This window comes from Atta cephalotes (assembly GCF_000143395.1).
Source record: "Atta cephalotes unplaced genomic scaffold scaffold00009, whole genome shotgun sequence".
Classification (NCBI taxonomy): domain Eukaryota; kingdom Metazoa; phylum Arthropoda; class Insecta; order Hymenoptera; family Formicidae; genus Atta; species Atta cephalotes.
The window spans coordinates 1,966,083-1,988,951 of NW_012130073.1; the positions used below are offsets into that span (position 1 = coordinate 1,966,083).

Here is a 22,869-nt window from a genome sequence, read left to right on the forward strand (position 1 = left end):
ATATATATATAATATATATATATATATATATATATATATACACACACACACGCGCGCACGATACGTAGAAGATATCTTCGTAGTCTAAGCATGACTCCTAGCAGTCCCAGCCTCCCTCATGGTATGTGACCCTGCCCCGTTTATCGATGAAGCGGAGTAATTATCGGGGTTGACGAGCGGAAACAAGAACTCGATACATCCGATAAACAAGGAGGACAGAGGGGATGCATTGCAGTGCCGTGTAGTATAACCGGCTTTTCGCAAGAAAGTTCATAAAAGTAGTTTCAAATCGAAGAGAGAGTACCGGCATGTTTTCGACTTATTGAAAAGGTAAATTGCGTGATTCTTGCAGATTCAAGATAATTATTTAAATCCCGCGAGATATCGTAACCCATTTACGGTAGTGATTTTAAAGACTACTAACACAGGATCCACTACAAAAGAATATAAGTGAAAAGAGTCTCTTTGAGAATGTCTTCAAAAGAGTCTCTCAGAATGTCCTGCCGTTGATAAATAAATACGATAAAAATGTAAATGAAGGAAAAAAAGAGGAAAACAAAGGAAAACGATGGTTCCTTTTTTTCATAGATCTGATGATCAAGAGATTATGTTATTTATTAATTTATAATTAGAAAATTTGTATTAAATTTAATGCATTTCACATGGGAACAATCCGTCCAAATTTGTGTATTAATTTAACACAAGATGAACATGTTGGAAAGTTTAATATAAAAATATTATTTAAAAAACACGTAAATACTGATATTGGAAATACTAATTTGGAAACAAATTATTGAAGCATATTTTTTAAATAAAATTAATATTTATAATACATTAAATTAAGATTTTATTTATTTTTTTTAATTTTAAAATACATATTTTTATATTTATCTATATATCTTTAAATTGTGTATTTTAACACTAAGAAATGTTGAACATTAATTTAACACAAAATATTTTTTTTAATAACAGAATTATTTTATATTAAATTAATTAATTAATTTATATTAAATTAACATTCGGATATGGTGAAAATTCAACTGCTAATATTTTAACAAAATATCATAACACAAATATAAAAAAATGTTTTTAACTGTATAACGTCTTCAAAGATGAATTTAATAAAACCTGCTGGTGGTTTGATTGGTAACTTAATAATACGGGATTACATCTTCCTAAGATGAGAAATTCTCTCACGTTCATTATATAACAATCGTATAGCGATGCACAATTATGCACCGTTTCTTTTCTGTGGCAATTCAAAATAAATAATAATGAGAATAAAAATAGTCGTCAAGAAATCTTGTACCGGAGACTGCTAATTAATTAGGAGGCTATGAAAGTTCAAACAGGAATATTTGCGAAATTAAACATGAGAAAAGAATGCACATTGTAAAGTTAGTGACATAATATGTTATTCATCATTCTCAACAAATATTAGAGAATAATTTATTTCTTACAATTTATGTGCAATACAATCTTAAAAATTTAAATAATCCGAAAGGTGAGGAGAACAAAGACTAGTAAATATTAATAACACATTTGTCCTTTGTTTATAAATTTAAATGCAGTAATATTATTATTACATAATATTTTTAAACTAGAAATGACCTCTTTATACTCCGAAGAAAAAAATATGCGATTGCCAGAAGTCTAGAGTTTAGATTGGAGCATTTTTCTGAATGCTTACGCCACTGACAAAGCAGGGGGGATATCGTCATATCCCGGACGAAGACAGGAAACCTCCAAGTAAAATCCCCCTCCGGTCGTACGCACGTATGCGTCAACGAGCATCGGCGTACGTTTGATTGTAAATGAAAGCGGGAAAGAAGCGATGCAAGCGAAAGCGGAACGATGAATAGTGAAAAACGTACGATTATTGCGAGTTTCTTATCGATGATGCGGAGAAAGCGATTGCTCGATTCAGAATGAAAGCTTGAAATATTTAATTTAAATATTCGATTTCAAATCTCAAAATATCAATTTAGTTATATTAATTTAAAAAGAAAAACAATCGTTTCTAAAAAAGTTTCTAAAAGAATATTAAAGCGGGATATTAAAGCGTACACTTTTATTCAGTAGAAACGTTGTTAGAATTCAGAAATTATAGTCATAGATACGGAACGTTAACTGTCATTTTAGTATTATCTAAAATCATGTGAACGTCTTAAATATGAAAGCAATAAATTACGGACGTGCCGAGATTGACCCAGAAAATCGAAAATTGCGGTACAAAGTGGATTCGTAATTGGAGAGAACGGCCCGCGTAGCACTATAGAACATTAAAGCTCTGACTACACGCATGGTTGCTGTGGTCTAATTTCACACACACACACGCGCGCGCACGCACACACACACACACACACACACACACACACACACACACACACACACACATGTGTACACTAAGCCTGCATTTGTGATTCCAGGGACACGGTATACGTTTCAGTACCCTTAACATTTAGCCCATGACGTAACGCTGATAGTTACCTTATCTTACAGCTGTCAAGTAGATAAAATATTGTCCATTCTATATTTCACGCAGAGCGCATCAATGAAAGATATTATTTTATTTATGCTCATAAATGAAAGATATAGTACTGTCAAAAGTTTCCGGCCAACATAATTTTATCATAATTTTTGTCAATTTGTTCTTTAGTTTGTTATAAGTTAATGAAATTCTTATAATCTATTTGTTATTCTTATAATCTATTTAAGAATGCAATATTTTAAATACTAGTATATATTAAGTATTTGTATATCTAGATCTTCATTTGTAAAGATTCTTTATCTGAGCAATATAATAAAATTACTCATTAGTCGAAAACTTCTGACAGTTACTATAATAAATACAAATCATTGTTGTTCAAACTTTGATTTTCAATCCGAATATTAAAATATCTATCATTTTGATTATTATTAGAATATTATTTTGATTATTATTGGAATTTGCTGAGAACAGCTTCTTTAGACAAATTTTATAAGCGTTATTTTATACGTTATTTTATAAATTATGGTAAGAATGATTTTGTTAAAGTATCTACAAATTTAACTAGATACAGATCTGAGAATATTTTATTGTATGCAAGAAACTCAAGTAATGCTGTAAAAAGTTTTGAAATCCTAATAATTTGAGTATCCTACATAATTATTTCGATAGCGCAATAAAATTATTTTCAGCTCTATAGCTATAGCTGAATTTTTAGATACTTCAACAAAATTGTTCTTTTCATATAGTTATCTCAATATGTAAAACGGACAGTTTGTATATAGTTTTGAAGTTCACTCGCTTTACAAGTGTTTTGATACTTTTCGTATCGTTCTCGTATCAAATGTAGATCATGGGACAAACATTTGAAATTCTTTGATATTCATAATGTATTTTTCGGAATCAATAAGTTCGTCGATTACGTATGTATGTCTATTTCTATAGCTGAACTAGTATAAACTTTCGGAACTTAAAGTGAAATAAGTATATGTTTGATGTTTGACGGAAGCAAAAAAGAAAGTTATAGTACAGTTTAGTGCATGAATAAAAAACAGATCTATATATTTCGTCGAAGCATTAATTTCGCAATGTTTTATTTTTCCAGCATTTTCAAAATTGCTAGACATTTCGCTTTTTTCGCTCGCTTGTCGATTATTGTAATATTGTAACATCGATATTTAATCTCTTATATTCTCCAATGCTGAAATTAAAATAATGAAACGCGTTGCAAACATTTTTTAAATTTCTTTTTGCAATTAAAATATATTTTTAAAGTTTTTATCTTTTCTAGTTTATTTCAAATAGATATATATCTTGTTTAAAAGAATCCAAAAAATTGAAAGCGTAAACATTTCGAGTTAAATATATTGGCCGTACGTATTAATTAATTTCATACTTTTATTATATCTCTATAGATATAATTTTAAATCAAATTACTCATATTAAAATCTTTATAGTTCCTTTTATTATAAGATATTTTTCGTTATAAGATAAATGATCTTAATCAATGAACTTTTCTAGTAGAAAATTAACGAGCTGAACGGCACATTCAGAAAATCGATTTTCGTCTAGTTTATATTCATACGATGCGGAATTTTCGATGATACCATCCGATCGATGAAACATGCCGACAGCAGTTGATGAATCCGCGCTTATGCTTTCCCCTTTACGTTCCTAGTGAACGATCGAATGACCTACTTGCTAATTGTCGGTAGGTGCGCCCACGCTCTAATTAACAGCAAAGATCGATGTGGCAATTAAATAATTCACGATTGACGTACAATCGACAACAAATGTGTAAAGTTATAATTGAGTATCAGTAGTAATTAATGATTCGATCAACGCGGCGTTTGATGGAAGAAAATCTTAATCAAGAAATAAAATAGATTATTTGCGCGTTGATGTTTTAATCGAGAGAAATGGAGCGAATCATAAAGACAGCAGAATATTCGCAGAAAACAAACGTTATCACATTGTTTAAGAGAGTGACGAGTATAACATCCGCCATTGTTGCATCATGATTACATTTGCGATAGACTTATGGGCGATTATGCGTCAAATGCAGTTTCCAAGTTCAAACCCTCCGGCACAGGAAAGCTAACAGGAAAATCATCTGGCTATTCCACGTTGCCGGTGATATTAATCGCTTTAGCAGATGCGACCGTGTCACGAATGATATGCGATCTCGCTCAAATCAACCCGTTCGTTTCAAGTTTCACTTGGCAGTAAAATAAAAATTCTTGTTTACAGAAGCAGTAGTCGTTTGACGTAAATTTACTCTTGTTTTTGCGCGTTAACGCAATAACAGATTCTCACATTTAGCTGGCGATTGTAAATACTAATATTTTGAAAAAATATGAAAACTACCGACATAACTTTGAATATTTCTGGAATTATACGAAATGTATTGTATTTAGAGAATATTTTTATTTTATTGATATTCCAAGCACGAAAAATATTTTAACATTTAATATTACTAATAAAATAAAAATTTGATGTATAATATTATCAGTATTATCAACTAAAAATATTTACTCTTTTAATTCTTGAAGACTCTTTAAACAAGTTATATTCATCTATTTAAAATAAATTAGAAAAAATAAAAGAATAGACTAGAAAATAAAAGAACATATTTTAATTGCAATTGGAAGTTTAAAAAAAATTGCGACGCGTGGAATAACTTTGATCCAAGTTTTTAAAAATATTTAGACAATACATATATTCAAAATTAAGACACAAAAGAACATCTTTAAGATGTCTTATGTTCAGATTTAGAACATGTATGCTGTCTGGGCATTGTTAAATGTTTGAACTAAAGTTATCCCGAGTAAGTAATTTTAGGCCAAAATTACTTTATTTTATGATAATGGATTTCATGTTTGGAAATAACTAGTTATGTTGTTAATCAGTTTGTGCATTGTATCTAGATTTCTTATTCAAATATATTGTAAAAACAAAAATTACTTCAAGTACTTATACATCCATTATGTTTCTATTATATCAGATGATAAATATGAAAACATTTTATTATTTTAGTATTTTATCGTATACCAAAAAGCTTTCAGACTATTTAATAATTTAAAGAGTTTTCTTCAAAGATAAAACGTTACTTCGGTCTAAGTAGTACTTGATACTTATTAATAATATATGTAAATATTTATATGTAAATTTTTAAATATATTTTTCAGTTGTATAAACTGTGCGTCGATTCGGTTTATTAATTAAACTTAAAACGCAATTATAAATTAAAGTTCAAAATAATACAAATTACATTGTTTGTTAATCCAATAATAATAATAAGAATCTTGAAACGTTGCAAAATTTTTAATAAACTGAATCGGCACGTAATTTATAAAACTGAAAAATGTATTTCTAAATTTATAAAAACATTCTAAGCATCTGCTTCAATTGAAAATTCAATGGAAAATTCTTTCTTTTATTAATGTTCTTAGGTATTGGGTTACTTATCGTTTTCCATTTAATATTGATTCTTCAGAAAGCTTTCATATCGTCGTCAAAACAAACCGTTCTCATTCCTAAGATAAAGGTTTTATTTATTGCTTCTCGTCATAGACTTCACGAAACTATAAAAACACCTTCATATACTTTAAATTTTCAATATTCTTGAAAGGTCTTGCACGGTGCGTCTCACGGTCGAAAGGTTGAAAAAATGGAAGCAAAAAGTAAGATTACTTCTTCTTCATTACACAAAAAATTAACAAAGATTTACTGCAAGGATTTATTTCAATCACGCAACGTGTTATACATATTTTCCGGTTTGGTTGCAGTGTTATTCCTGGCAATAGTGTTCATTATATTTGTGAATGTACGTGTAACGAAGATGTCTTCTGTTCCGATAATGCAAGGAGTTTTATCTAATGACCTCCATTTGGGCGCGAATCAATCGAGTTTTCCACCGAAGATCATTGAAAAAGAAGAAGAAGATAAGTTAATTCAAAATAAATCAAAGCTCAAAGATCAAAGCTCGATGATAGAAATACAAAGGAAACCGTACTTGGAAGTTCCTTCCAAAGTGAATATACCTTTGCTCAACGAGGGAAGTTATTCATCGAAAGTAATCGATCAGCCCACTTATATGGATTATAAACTCAAAACCAATATTACTGAATCAGTTGAAGCTCCTAAATCTACGATTAATACAACCGTACCAACCTCAACTGTACCAACTAAACCAACTGAAAAGCGCAAGATTAATAAGCTTAAACTATTCCTAAAACTTATAAAAATGTTTTACTTGTGAAATTTTTCAATAGAAAAATGGTACATTTCAAACCATGGTATCTTTCAAAATATTATGGTTTATAATTTAGACGCTTTTCATTTCTGTACTAATATGAACGTTTTATAAATTATTTCACAATCCTGAATATACTCTTAATAGATCTCTTATTGCCAGAAGAATTTAATATATCTAACAAATTTTGGAAACAAGAAGAATATTTAAAAGATTTAAAGAATCCCTGCAATAAAGCAAAAGAGATGAATGTTCTTCGATTTCAACTTAATATTATAGAAAATATTAATTATTCGAAAGTAATTGATGAAGTAGACGCATGCTTGAAAGATCTGGAGTTTCGTATTAACTATCAACGATAAACAAAAATGCAAAGACCTTGGCATTGGATAAAGGCTGTAAATGCTACAAAGTATTTTTTAATTAATAATCCATTAATAAAATTCTTTCAATTAGTCAATTAATTCGAAACATCTGTAGTACCAAGTAGACGCATTCATGCTGAGAATTTACTACTCGAGAGTTATATTATTATAATCAATTGAAGATCACAAACAATCTTCTCTATTTTTCGATTTGAAGTTCAAAAGTGCAAATGTAAAAATATAAAAATGCTAAATAAGTTTCGTAAACCTTTAGATGTGGATACACAGTATATTATCGGTATATTATTAATAAATATACTAATATAAATAAATGTACTAATTATTTTAAGATCCTCCAAAATGGCTTTGGTAGATCTTTCGTTGCCAGAAGAATTTTATAACTTTGAAGAATTCTGAAAGAAAGAAGAGTATTGGGAAAAAAGGAGATTCGGAAAATTCGGAGGATAAGATTCTCTGCTATAAAGTACGATAAAGTAAGAAGGATCAACGTTTCCAAGTTTAAAGTTTACGTTATATTAAATTGAAATTATTCAGGAATAATTGATGAAGTAGAAGTAAAATAAGCTTTTTATTAAACAATCAACATACAAAAATTAAACAAAAACTACGTATATATAATCAGTCCAATTCAACGATCGTGAAATCGACCACAGCAGCCACGTTAAAAAATAAAAGATAAAGAATAATAAAAAAAAAACATTTTGGTAATTGCACACATTAAATCTAAAAATGAGAATGAGACTATGTGAGAGAATAAGATCGTAGAATAAGATCGCGTGTATTTCACGCATTGCATTCGTGCAAAAATTAATTAGTCAAGATATTATGGTAGAACTGACCGCAGGAATTAGATCAATGTAGATAATTTTGATTTACTTGTCTTAATTAATTGTTTCCCGCAATGGCATTTATCTTATTCGACAGAAGTAATTAGGTTCTAGATTAATTATTCTAATCAATTACTTATTCTTTTTTTATCGAAATAAATATTTTTCATTACTTTGCAGAATTAGTGCAATTTTCTATTAATAAGTTTTTGTTTCTGTAATTATATTAACTTTCTAATATCTTTAAGGATATATTAAGTATAAAGGCTTTCTGCAAAAAATGACTGAAATGGGAAATTTATTAAATATATTAAAAATACTTTCTATATAAAAATAAATATTACATACATACGAAATAATTTAATAAAATTAATATTTCTCTATTTAACAATATTATTATATAATTTAAATACAAATTGTAATAATTTTTTATTTATATTCTAAATCGAAGCCAAACTTTTTTATATTAGTTATATTAGTTTGAAATACATGTATAGAAAAATTTGTAATGTTTTCGTAATTTTTTAAATTTCGTTTAAAGAGAAATATATGTAATACACCCTTAAAAAAAAGCAAGTGTGCGTGCGTGTGTGTGTGTGTGTGTGTGTGTGTGTGTGTGTGTGTGTGTGTGTGTGTGTGTGTGTGTGTGTGTGTGTGTGTGTGTGTGTGTATGTGTGTGAAGTTTTTTAAATAAAGTCGAGAATAAAATGACAATGAGAAATTTTTCTCTTTAAATTTAAATTTTCCACAGAACGAGTAGAAGAAATTTGAAGACATCAGATCTCTATCATTTATCACTATGTTATTTTAAGACTGAAATTTACAATTTCGCGTGTATCAAGTATATAATAGGTTTTTATTTTCGTGTTTTATCCTTCGCGTGATGTATTAGGATTTATTTATCTCTATGTGAAAATTAATTCCACGAAGGTCTGTTATACATATTAAATCCTGCAAATCGTTGAATATGCAGAGATTGCGGAACTGAGAAACGATACGTCATCGAGTAAATCGTGTGCGAATCGTTCAAGCGAAAATTATATGATCGAGCAACTTGTCGATTACTATTCAGGGGTACAATTTCAAGTTCGTGAATCACTCGCATTTATTATTACTTTATAGCATTGAAAGATTTTTATCGTGATACATACATGATAGCGGCTTTTTTATTATATAAAAATAACAATGATAATTGTAACAATGATGTAACATAAATGTAATCGCTAATCCAAGGTTTAATTTACGATTTGTATATTACTTTTCTAAAAATATTTATCACAAAATAAAAAGGTGTTATTTTTTAGCTTCCTTAAGAGTAAGTTGGCTTAGGAGTTAAGCGATAAAAACATAATCCATTTTTTAATCGAACACACAACAGGACGGAGAATCCATGGAAATAAATTCCAAAAACAATAAAATTTCCAAAAGAATTATTTAATCGCATTTCGAGATTTACATTAGTTAATCAAAATTTTATAATCTTAAAATGCACGAACATGCTTTTTGTTATTTTTGAGAATAAATAAAAACCTGATAAAATAAAGAAAATAGATAAATGTATAAAACAATTAAATAATAATTAGTTATTTCATAAATAATTAAATAATTATCTCATGAGCTTATAAAATTATTTAAATGAAATACTTAAAGCTTATACAATAATTTATATCGAGTGTTACATTATCACAAATAATTATATCATACTTCCTTTTGAATCACACAAATTTCATACGTCCCAACTATAACCTTTAAATATTTGTTCCAAACAGCAAACTCACGATATTTGCGCATGATGTACGAAGAGAAAAAAATTGATTTACCTTCAGACGAAGCGAGACGAACCGTAGCATTGTTACAATTGAGTTATTAAATGAGACACGATTAGACCCGTACACGAGCAGTCAAATGCATCATTCTTCTTCGTTACTTAATGTACACTTCCGGTATCCTTGACCGGACAGGAAACCACCAAGACTTCCCGAAAAGGACGATCTTCGCTTCGTAGCCGCAAAAAAGTTTCGTGTCACAACAGATAAAATTTTATCACGCGCACAGACCACACACAGCGTGCTCGTGGACTATTGCAATAATGGTTCCCTTGTGTCTGCCAACGATCAACCTTGTCTCTAAATGTTTACTCAAACGTATGCGAGCGTGTTTAAAATTGTCAGTCCCATCGATCAAATCGATCCACCGCTCGGCTGCGCGCTTTTCTCTCGCGAAGAAAGGCTTTAAAATACGTCCGTGATGATTTGTCACGCTTTTGCGATAAATTTGTCAGAGAGGAAAACTTTGAATACTATCTTCTCAATTTCAAGATCAAAACGTCTGTTTACTTAATATTTAAAAAAACGAGAAACCGAAAGGTGCGTCGTAAGCTCTTCGTTGAATTTTTGAACTAGCGGTAGAACTGCGAATTTGGTCCAAGTACTGCGATTGATTTTTCGAAAATACCGCGGCGGTCGATTGTATTTTTTTTATTTATAATTTACAGCACGACACGACACGGCACGACTCTTACGAAGGTTGTTACACCACTGTCAAAGCGACGGCGTGCAAGCAAACGCCGTGCCGAGACAGTTTCGCTCCGCGCGGCCAGTCAGCTAGACGCCCCCACTCTCGACACGTCACTACCTCCTGCAGCGTGGATCTACAACAGCATCGCCGGCTGTAATACACTTTGCTATGTCAGAAAATTTGCGATCGCATATAAGAATTAAGCGGAACTTAACACTTAGAGCGAAAAGCAGTTATGTATGGGGATTTAACTGTATTCAGAGAATCGGCAGCTTTGTATTCCAAAAATTACGTCGATTTCTCGAATAATATCCCTCCTAAAATGCCTCATGATTCACATCAAAAGTTTCATTCCACATATATCGAAGACAGGCGAAAGATATTATTTTGTTGTACTCTGACATTTTTTATTTGCAAGAATATTTGTAGAAGTCACAGCACACATGCTTTACAGAAATTTATTAGAAATTTGCTTATTATCTACATATTACTTATATTATCTGTTCTTTATTTAAAATATTTTTTTTCAAAAATCGTATTTTGTAAATTTTTACCTGTTTAAATTTTATTCCAACGAATAAGTTCTTGCATTGTCATGTGCACCTGACGAGAACATGTGCGGGTATTTACGTACCAGCTGGAAACTAGCTTTGCCCGCCGCTTTATGAGTCATTGCCCTTTTGACGTGCGATTCTTATCATTGGCGTGCGATGTTGATTCGAATATGTTATGTTCCGATAAGTTGGTCAAAGATAAGCTATTAGATAGAAATAGTGAACCTTTCTCTGCTAGATAATCGCATTTTTTAGAGACTTGCCTAGCAAATTTTACAGCATTCATGGCTGCCACAAAAGTTCACAGCCATAATAAGTAAATTTATTGTAATGCTCAGCTAAAGAAATAAGATACAAATAAAGATCCAATAGTACTTAATATATTCCAGTATTTTAAAAATTGCGTTTTATGTTGATTATAACAGGAATTTTATTTATTTCTAATATAAACAGATTGACAAAAATTATCATAAAATTATAAGATAAAGTGAAAGGTAATTTAGATATGTTAATAGAAATTTTGAGATTAAGGTCTCATAGTACATTCAATTATGCATTAACGTATGCGGAAGATACAGCAAATTGTTGTCCTTAGGACAATTAATAATAATAATTTAAAAAACGCAGATTATTATAATGAACTATGACAGTGACTCAAGGCTACATGAGCGGCATGCCGATTATCGGTATGATTTATCGGATAATTAATAAAAGAAAGAATAGGTGTTCATTATTAACGATCTATTACAGATCGGCGCGGATTCCTTTTGTGCCGTAACTTTGTGACTCACGCATTGTATAAAATTGCAAGCGAATCATTATTCTCAGCAATAACCTTACTATCGTGCGCTTTTATGTAAAATCAAATCTGCCACAGCACTTCAATGACTTTCACACTAGCTTTTTGCTCCAATTTGTGCAATCATCGAACTTTTTTCTCGAGAAACATCAAAGAATACAAAATAAAGTGTCGACGAGCTCTATTTCGCATTAATTTTACATAATTGTTCTTACAACTGGAAAATTTGTATTAAATTTAATTTAATTCATACATTTTATATGTCCCAAAGGATCTACTCAAATTTTTGTGTTAATTTAATACAGGATGAGTATATTAAAAAGTAATACAACATTATATTATTATTAAAAATTAATACAAAAAACATTTGACACAATTTAAAAACGAATCATTGAAGCATATTTTTTAATAATATTAGCATTTATACAATATGTAGTAATATATTAGCACTTATAATATATTAAATTTACCTCTATCAAATTATAATACAGATATTGATAGGTATACGCTTATTGAACAAGTAACTTTTCATCAAATAATAAAAACAACTTGTGAAAAATAAATTTTATTTAAAATTTCAAAAATAAGATAAATTGAATAACGAATTTTAAATCATAACAAATGTAAATGCTAGCGATACTATAGAACACTAAACTTATAACTAAAATCAGTTTATATGTATAATTGTGAAAACAGTAAAAGAATACACAACAATTACTTTTTCTTCGCCTACATGGCCTATATTGAGATTTCTATGTACGTGTTCCCTATAAGTATCATGTCCTTGTTTATCCTATCTTTGTTTAATATTCGGGCAACAAGGATAAAATGATGATGATTGGCATTTGGATGGAAATCTTGAACATAACCCATGATAAAGATGTGTTCGACGAAGTCTAGTTTTGTTGCCGTTCACTTATTAAGTACACTTATAAATATTTTGTAATGGAAATCTTCGGCGCGGAAATCTGCAATCGGTAGACTTTCGCTGCGAAAGATTCGCTTTCAGAGATTCGCGTTCCGTATGAAAAAAGAGTCAATTGCTTCCTACTTGAAAGTACTTCGCCGACGTGCATCAGCGACCTGCCTTAATGCAATGTGCATATGTAATAGCGATTAGTGCGTGCCAGAGTACAATGACTCGGTAAACGGCGGACTGCACGCGACTGTTGCATGCGTCTTCTCAAATATATATCGCGTGACAGCATATGTTAAAATAAAAATATTATAATGGTGTGTGTCCGTTTGTGTGTGTTCATATTTACGGTATGACCAATAGCAGTAAATTCAGTATTAAAAGCGTACACACGTAGTTGGAAAATTTATGTCAAATTTAATACATTTCACGTGTCTCAAACGAGATATCATACAAATTTTTGTTATTGTTAGTTCGGTCCGTTTCTCTAAAGATGGCTCCCGTTGTTGTGAATAGTTCATAGTGACAGCTGATTTTGGCGGTTTCAGAGAGATTAAACATCTAATAATATTCAATTTATATCGCTTTGAATTTCATACAAAAACCTTGATTTTTACTGTGTTTGAAATGTCGAATTTTGTTAATTGTGTTAATCAAGCAGCATTTGCGAGAAGTTTTGATTTTCTGCTTTAATTAGAAGAAAAGTGTGGCTGAAGCCCATCGAATGCTTGTCGAAGTTTATGGTGACACTGCTCCAACTGATAAATCATGTAGGGAATGGTTTCAACGTTTCAAGGATGGAGATTTCAGCGTTGAAGACAAGCCTCGCTCTAGACAGCCAAAAAAATTCGAAGACAAAGAATTAGAAGCATTACTCGAAGAAGATCAGAGTCAAATGCAAGAGGAATTTACAAAATCATTGGGGATAACTCAACAAGCCATTTCTGTATGATTGAGAGCCATGAGAATGATTCAAAAACAAGGAAATTGGGAGCCTTATAAACTGAAACCGAGAGACGTTGAAAGGCGATTTTTCACTTGCGAACAGCTGATTCAAAGACAACAGAGAAAAAGTTTTTTGCATCGAATTGTGACTGGAGATCAGAAGTGGATATTCTACGACAATCCCAAGAAGAAAAAATACTACGCTAAGCCCGGTAATTGCCATCGATCTCAACATCAACACCACGGCCGAACATTCATGGTTCGAAGATCATGCTCTGTATCTAGTACCTAAGGTCTTGTTTACTATGAGCTGCTGAAACCTGGCGATTCCATTACGGGCGATCGGTATCGGCTACAATTGATTCGTTTGAGCCGTGCATTGCGAGAAAAACGGCTGGAATACGAGCAAAGACATGATAAAATTATTCTTCTTCATGACAACGCTCAGTCTCATGTCACTAAAGTCGTAAAAAAATATTTGGAAACGTTCAAATAGGATATTTTACCGCACTCGCCGGACATTGCTCCTTATGATTACTGGTTATTCCGAAGGATACAGCAAGTCACCGGTTCACTTCTTTCGCAGAAATCGAAAATTAGCTTCAAAATTGGATCGTCTCCAAAAACGAGTCATTTTTTCGAGATGGAATTCGAAAATTGCCTGAGAGATGGGAAAAAAATAGTAGGCAGCGACAATACTTTAATTGATCTGTTCATTCATTTTGTTTTGAAATAAATGCATTTTTGAACACAAAAAAACGGACCGAACTAATTTGTACTCCCAATAATTTAATACAAGATGAATATATAGAAAGTAATACAAATATTATATAAAAAAACTAATATTTTAATACAAAAAAAATATTTTTTACTATGTAGAAATAGGTATCTAATATTTTAAGATACAAAAGACTGTACGAATCAAGAGAATTAATCAAGAGAATGATTAAAAAAAAAATAGTTTCTCGAAAAGTTTGATTAATTATTGTATAGTAATTTTATTTATACATTTCCGACATATTTCGTTTTATCTCTAATAACGCTATTTATCATAACATGTTCGATTGTTATGAAATATTACTTTGAGCTGTATGAAATTTAATTTATACATCAAGAAGATGAATTTCGCAGTACTTCAGTATAACAATTGTTATTTATACAGCGCTTTCCATGATTATTGTTACTAGAAAAGCGGAAGAAATTCATCCGCGTGAATTAATTTCATTCTAATTGAAAGAGCGTCCTTTCGTATTTCAACATTTCGTATTATACAATCGGAGCTTCGTATGTCATGTGGGCTGCATTGTGTTTTAGTCGCATTGTTCGTTTGATGCACGGATAACTAAATACAAGTGACTATTCAATTACATTATGTGTCTCTAATGTTAATTCTCCACATTCGAACCAATATAGATGACATTAATTTTAAAAGACTTACTTTTCTTATATGATAAGAGACTTGTTTAATTTTCATTTTTTTATCATGAAATAGAATTATCGATTTTACGATTTATAATCCTGATATTTCATAAATATTTCATAAATATTTACGTCGGTTTAACCGATTTCTTCTTATTCTTCAACAATCTTCGATTATCTTCTATTTAATTTATCCAAAATCAATGATTTTTAATAATATCTCGATGACCTTATATTATTGATTGTCACTCGATGACTTATCTTATGTTAGTTAGCATCTCGTTAACTCTTGGCAATTTATTGTGATTTATTGTGATGCTTGAGGTCATCTAACAAGGAAAACTTTATAGATCAGAAAATTCTCATTTGAATGAAATTCTGTACATATGTGCCTGTATAGATACGAGAGTACATTGAAAAGTTTCCGACCTGATCATAAAAAGATTTCAGTAAAATTTCAATTTTTGTTCAATAGATGACAATGAAAAAAAACACGAAGAGCTAAATTTGATATTCTTTGTCATTCTAGCGATTAGTTTGTTTCTGACAGTCTTTTAAAGTGATAGTTTGCCAATAAGAAGAAATTGGATCGACCAATAAATCAATAACGATGGCGAAATATAAACTGAAATAATAAATTAATTACACATGCATCGTATTTTCTAGATTTGACCGTATTTGTCTTTGACTATTTGGAAAGAAATTTTTGGATGCCGAAGTAATAATTGTCGTTAATAACTATTTTTCGAGTTAGTTAAAAGTCACTAATCGGTTTATTGAACTTAAAATGCGATCATAAATTGAAGCTGAAAATAATATCATAAAATTACTGATCGTAAATCCGTGAATAATAATAATCATTTTAAAATATTGTAAAATCTCCAACAAACCAAATCAATGCGCAGTTTATGAAACTGAAAAATTTTTGAAAAAATATTTGAAAATTTACATATGAATATTAAGCATCAAGAATTACTTTGGCCAAATATAAATTTCTTTTTTATTTATGTTTTTTTACTTATCGTGTTATTCATTTATCGGTCCATTTTTTATGTAATGTTGATTACTTTTAGAAGACAATGTCATTCTATTTTTGTTATTCATTGAATATTAAGAGTAAACCGATGTTTATGTCGATTGTGTCTCCTAAAAGGAAAACAGCCATTGTTTCTTCAAAAAACTTTCATATCATCAAGACAATTACTGTCTCATTTCTGAATTAAAAGTTTTAATTACTTCTCGTCAGAGGCTTCACCAAACTATAAAAGTATCTTCGTATACTCTAAAGATATTTAGATGTATAGATTCTTGAAAAGTCTTGCACGGTCCGTCTCGCGATTGAAAGGTTGGAAAGATGGTTAACACTTCTTCTTCATCAAACAAGAAATTTTACAGGAAGGATTTACTTCACTCATTCACCGTGTCACCAGTATTATACATATTTTCCGGTTTGTGATATTATTCCTAGCAATAATGTTCATTATATTCAGGGAAATTGATTACAGCCAGCAAAACTATTCTGAAGACGCTTCGACAACAAGAAAAATTCCTTTGAAGCAGCCGCGTGTAATCGAAATCGTGAAGTGCATCAGCCTATCTGTGTGATACCTGGAAAGGATGTTCTACTGTGTCTTTCTTCTCAGGAAAAACTTCAGATAGGATACCAGCATTCACGCGCAAATAAGTCTGACGAAGGCGAATCCGGTCAAAAATTAGCAGACCTCGATAGAATTCCGGAGTTTATTTTAAAAGCGCCTGAAATGGATATCAAATGGCAATCCGTAAAAAATGAACCAAATAATTCGACCAGATTAACTTGGAGTATATTCCCCAATGTTCGTGACAAGACTCAACCATCGCGAGTATACATAAGAAAGGTATTGAACTTGCCGGTGATTCCTTTTTGATAACGCATGAATATTCATGCCTCAACATCTAATGATCTTTATTTATCAACGGACTATCAACCGAATTTTCCATCGAAGATCATTGAAAAAGAAGAAAACAAGTTAATTCAAAGCAAATCTCACAAAGATCAAAGCTCAAAGATAGAAATGCATAGGAAAACTTGGAAGTTCCTCCTAAAGTAAAAATACCTTTGCTCGACGAGGGAAATCATTCATCGAAAGTAATCAGCCCACTTCTTACATGGATCACGAACCCAATACTATTAAATCAACCCAAAATCACAAACTTAAGATTAATTACAAAGATCACAAACCCAAGATTAATACAACTAAAGATCATAAATCCAAAATTACAACTGAATCAATCAATAATATAAAAAAAATGAAAGAAGAAATAAAATCAATAACCAGACCATTTCTTATGGATAACGAACTCAAAATCAATATTATTGAATCAACTAAAGCACGCAAACTCAAGATTAATACAACTAAAAAAGATATCATTAAACCAACTGAAGAGGACCAACTTGAGATTAGTACTACTAAACAAATCAAAAATAGAAGAAAAAGTGTAGTCAATTATATTAAAATAACTGACGTTCTCAAACACGAGATAAACTTCCCAGATAGCATGAAACATTCAAAGTATATTCCAATGAAGCATGCTTTTGGATCATTTTATAATATCTGCCAGTAGATCAACCGATGATCACAAACTCTTTGAGCTTCAGTGAATTACCACTGAAGCTCACGAAGATTACGAACAATTTTTTGTCTTTCAATATTTTTTGTCATTCACATTTGAGAAGTTAAATTTGTGATTTAAAAGTCAATAAATTAAATTTAGATAAGATGGCTATTGTTTTTAATATGAAAATTTTTTATTTTTTAATAGTATATTTGATATATCACTTTATAAAACTTAAAATAATAATAATAATAATAATAATATATTATCAAAATATTAAGAAAAATAAATGTTGCATACATGTTTCATAGACACATATTTATATACGTTACTCTCTCTTCTTATTCTTAAGTAGTCTCCGATTATCTTCTATTTATAAGCCATCCGAAATCAGCAGTTTTTAATAATATTTCTATAGCTTATTTTATATTTATATTATTGATTGTTATTCGATGACTTACCTTATATTAGTATTTCGCCAACTCTTGGTAATCTGTATCCAGAAAATATTGTAATGGGATTGTCTAAGAAGAGGGTTATCTACGAAAACCTTATAAGTCGGAAAATTCTCATTTGAATGAAATTCTAAATGTATATTTGTATATAGATATAGTAAATAATAAATTTAGAAAAGTTTAATTAATAAAATATTGCAATCGGTAAAATAATATATAAGTATATATCTCTATTATATGCCCTAAAAATGTTCTATAAAATGTTCTATAAAAGAAAACTTTTAGAAAACTTTTATCTTAAAAATATCTTTAAGACATAGAAAAATATTAAAGATGTTTTAAATGAAAATATATTTGAAATCTTTTTAGATATACGCATTTTGTGTCAAATAATTACTATCGGTTTGCAAATATCATCAAAAAGTAAACTATTAACTAAATATGGTAAAAATCTGTTTTATCGATAGCTAATAAGCGAATAAGTTACTGCTAATAATGTTAATTCCTATTTGCTTACAGATGGTAATAAGGCTTCAACATATTAAGAGAAAATTTTATTTTTTTAAATTATCTACATGGTAATTATTAATAAAATAGAATGTGGACAATCACAGTTTTAATGGCTTGGTATAAACGCAGAAACGAATGTTCGTGCAATCATAGCGAAACTGATATTATGTGCAAGTCAGTTGACGTTCCTAGAATGTGTATCTTCAGCGATTTTTTTCTTCTTTTTTAAGGTTTTCATATGTTTTCCGCCTTTCAAATGGGCTTGCCATTGATGTTCTTCGACAAACACTCTTTCACATACCTAACAAACAAAAAATCTTATTTTGAAATTGAAAAGCATTGACAGAATTTTGTTGAAAAATATTAACAAAACTTGATTTACAATTTCCGCTTATCTAAAAATTAATAAGTAAATTTAAATAAACGATAATCTCGGGTGCTTGCAACTTGCCGACTCGTATAATGATACGATCAGTCTCGTGTTGTTCGCGACACATTGTGCTTAGCACCGAAAAACTGTTGTGTCTCTTCATAATTAAATTTTTATATGTTTGCATAATGTAATTTTCTGAGAGTCAAGCGCTAAAAGAACTCACGAAACTGATGTTATGAAAATATAATATTTAAAAAATTATATATCTATAGTGTATTAGAGAGAGTAATCAATTATGACCAAATCTTTGTTATTACCTTGCAATAATTATATATATTTGTACTACTATCAGTAGTCTTTTGATTCTCGAAATTCTCATTTAGTGGTTGTTGTTCAGGTTTTGCATCGTGCAATATTGCGGAAATGATTGCTGCTGCAGGTTCTAAAACGTGACTGTCCCATTTTGTCACGTCGGTGCAATCTAAAGAATAAATAGGAGGAACCTCGAAAAAAGCAGAGCAGTCGTATAAATTACTTAATACTTTAATCAATTTGATTCTTTACTCAATTTAATTACTTTAATACTTTACTCAATTTAGTTACTTATGCATTTCGTGGGAAGAAAATTAACAGCGAAAATGAATTGAGTTATTTCAATTAAATTGCTATTATTATTACAATATGAACATATATATTAATGATGCAACATATATATTAATGAGGCGAGATAAATAAATGAATTACCTGTCGATCACCACGCCGAATCAGTCTGTTCATCACCCATTTATCTTGTCTCTTTGCGTACCTCCTAGTAGCGAGTTTTAAATCATCGATTCCTTGTTGCAGTAATTTTTTCCCCTGCATAAATTTAATCAGATATCAATCTTTCGTTTAAAAATTAATTATTAATTTTCTCTCAAACGTAAAGCAAACTATTGCACAACAGTATAATTCTTTTCTGTGTTCGTCGATTTTATAGATATAATAATTTTATTATGTGACGCAAAATAATAAAAAAAATTATGTGAACGGAAATTTAAATGAAAATTAAAATGCTAATATAAGATACCATTGTATTCAAAATGTAAAATAAATTGTCTATTATTAAATAAATTATTAAGTAGTACATTTAATAACAGACAATTTAATTTAAGAATAATTTAATAATAGACAAATTTATTTTAATTAAATAATCCTGCTAAATAGAATCTATTAGTAATAATAGTTGTCTATTATTCAACTTTCATTAAAATCGATCTTCGATAATCTTCTGTACCTGCGCCTTATTCCTTATTCTTCTTCCTTTATAATTGTACAAGAGATGCAATCTCGAATCGTCGAGATCAACAGCTTTTGATAGTTCTCGCGATATTAAAATCGGAAAAGCTTGTAAAAATCTGCGATGTACAGTGAGTATTGCGTGAGTAGAAAGAAATAAAAACAACGTAGGCAAAGATATCGCGATATATGACCGCAAGGTAGATTACATTGCAAATCGCGCAGTGCATTTTAACAGCAGAAAATAACTGAGAATCCCAGCTGAAACAGCTGCTGAGGCGAATGATAATCGCAGACGATAGCTTGTATCGACAAATCTTTTCATGCTCGTTGTTTACCTTTTCGCTTGCGCGTTCCTTTTCAGGTAATATGAGGTAAGTGTGAAACTCTTTGAAGCCGATGCTCTGGAAGATGCCTTTCGTGTAATCAGGTGACCTGGAATGTAAACATTTTCTTTTGGATCACGCATCTTTCCTTCCCCGTCTTTTCAACAGGGAGGTTTCTCCACCCATCCCTCCCCCCCTTTCTCTCTCTCTCTCTCTCTCTCTCTCTCACGCTCGTCCATTCGTCTTGCTAGACGTGTCGCTGATGATCGATTAACCGCGATTGCTCGGAACCACAACCAGGATGTCTACACCTGGTGTACTGAATACGATCGTACAATCAGAGAAATTGAGCGCGTTTTTGTCGATCTTTAAACGGCCTTTTAAATTTTAGTTAAGTTCATTTAAAGGAAATTTGCAGTTATTTCCTATGGCGCGAAATACGTAAAGTGCTTTGAGTTATAAGAGAGAGAGAGAGAGAAAATTTTGTACCATATAAAAATCATTTCAAGTGAAAAAGACATACAAGATTATCCAACGATGAAATCAATCAGGGAATTTGTCCAAAATCCCTAAAATTTAGAGCTATCCAATTAAATAAGTTAAATTATAAGATCGCTTATATGAATAACAAACAAATAAAGGAGCGCCAAATACAGTTAAGGCAGGATCTTGATGCCTAACATTTCTCTCTATATGAATTATATTAAATACATTTTTCAGTTCTTCAAACTGTGCGCCGAATACATATACGCCGGTGTTGAAGCATAGTCCTAAACTGAAGCTGGAATAAACTCTATAAAACTAGTAGGACCAAATCAGCAAAAATTGGACCTATCGGAATTTTTAACTTATTTTGTACTAAATTATACCATTAATAATGATTTTATACCGTTATATGTCATTTTGAAAAAAATCGTAGCGCTACTGGCTTAATATTAAGCTGACAGGATCAATTCCAAATAAAAAAAAATAAAAATAATATCAGAAATTAATACGATTGAATTGGTACTATTATATTATTTACTTTTATACTATTTTTGTACTATTTTGTACTATTTTATATTACTACCAAAAACTTCTATATTATGTGTCATTTCCGAGAAAACAGTGATACTTTAATATTATACATTATTTATAATTATATACAGTGATTAGTTTAATATTTAAGCTGGCATAAAAAAACTAACACAGGACAAAAATTAACACAACTGAATTTGTATATATCATTGAAAGTAAGTTCATATTTTATATGTTCTCTCCTTAAATAATTTTATTAGTATATGTAATATTTATAATTTATGAAGCATTTCACGTCAAATCGGGCAACCTTTAAAAATGACTTCGTTATTTTTTTTTTAAATTTGCTAACATACCTATTCTATAGAGAATAAAAATATGAGACACGTGTTTCGCAAAAAAAAATGTGAGATTGTTTTTATGAAGTTATTGATTCTCGTAAGTTCTATAAATTTATAAAAAACGTCGCTTATGCGAACAATCAAATTATTATATCGTTGAATCCATTAGTTACACAAAAAAAATGCAAAATTTTTCGAGATTAAAAATTCGATTTTAAAGATCTTAAAGTGTGTGTTCTATGGATGGATTATTTTTAATTTATCATTTTCATATAAATAAATCATTTTCCATTTATTTACAATTTTTATCAACATTTTTCAACATCAACCAAAATTTTGTAAAAATATCATCATAATTACCATTTCAATTATAAAATAATCCTGAAAGTATAATTGAAAGTATAATTGAAGTATAAGAAATAAATAATGGAAGTATAAGAAAGTCAAAATTGAAATGGTAATTGTGATGATATTTTTATAAAATTTTGAAATTGATGAGTTAATTTTTACCTTGTGTTGTTTTTTTACGGCCCTGCCAGCTTAAATATTAAACTATTAGCGCCACTGTTTTCTTGGAAATGACACACAGTATAGAATTGTTTTTGGCAGTATAAAATAGTATAAATTCAATCGTATTGATTTCTGATTCTATTATTTCTTTTTTTTCTTCCATTTTGAATTCCAGCTTAATATTAAGCTAGCAACGCGATTTTTTTTTAAATGGCATACAGTATGAAAGTATTAATGATACAATTTAGTACAAAATGAGTAAAAATTCCGATAGATCCGATTTGATTCTGCTGATTTGACCTGCTAGCTTTATACAACTGCTGGAATAGTAATACCACAAATTAAATTTAATTAAATG

At 30.0% G+C, this 22,869-nt stretch overlaps 1 protein-coding gene across 1 annotated transcript in view; it reads right to left on the reverse strand.

Annotated features, from left to right (window-relative positions):
- Positions 1-18,841: 18,841 nt before the first annotated feature.
- Positions 18,842-22,869, reverse strand: part of LOC105627454 (tRNA dimethylallyltransferase, mitochondrial) — a 106,488-nt gene continuing 102,460 nt past the window's right edge. The window contains exons 6-9 of the mRNA XM_012208736.1: positions 20,656-20,752; positions 19,784-19,897; positions 19,357-19,542; positions 18,842-18,967 (exon numbers count right to left, since the gene is read on the reverse strand). Coding sequence (XP_012064126.1) covers positions 18,842-18,967; positions 19,357-19,542; positions 19,784-19,897; positions 20,656-20,752 — 523 coding nt within the window. The remainder of the gene's footprint in view (positions 18,968-19,356; positions 19,543-19,783; positions 19,898-20,655; positions 20,753-22,869) is intronic.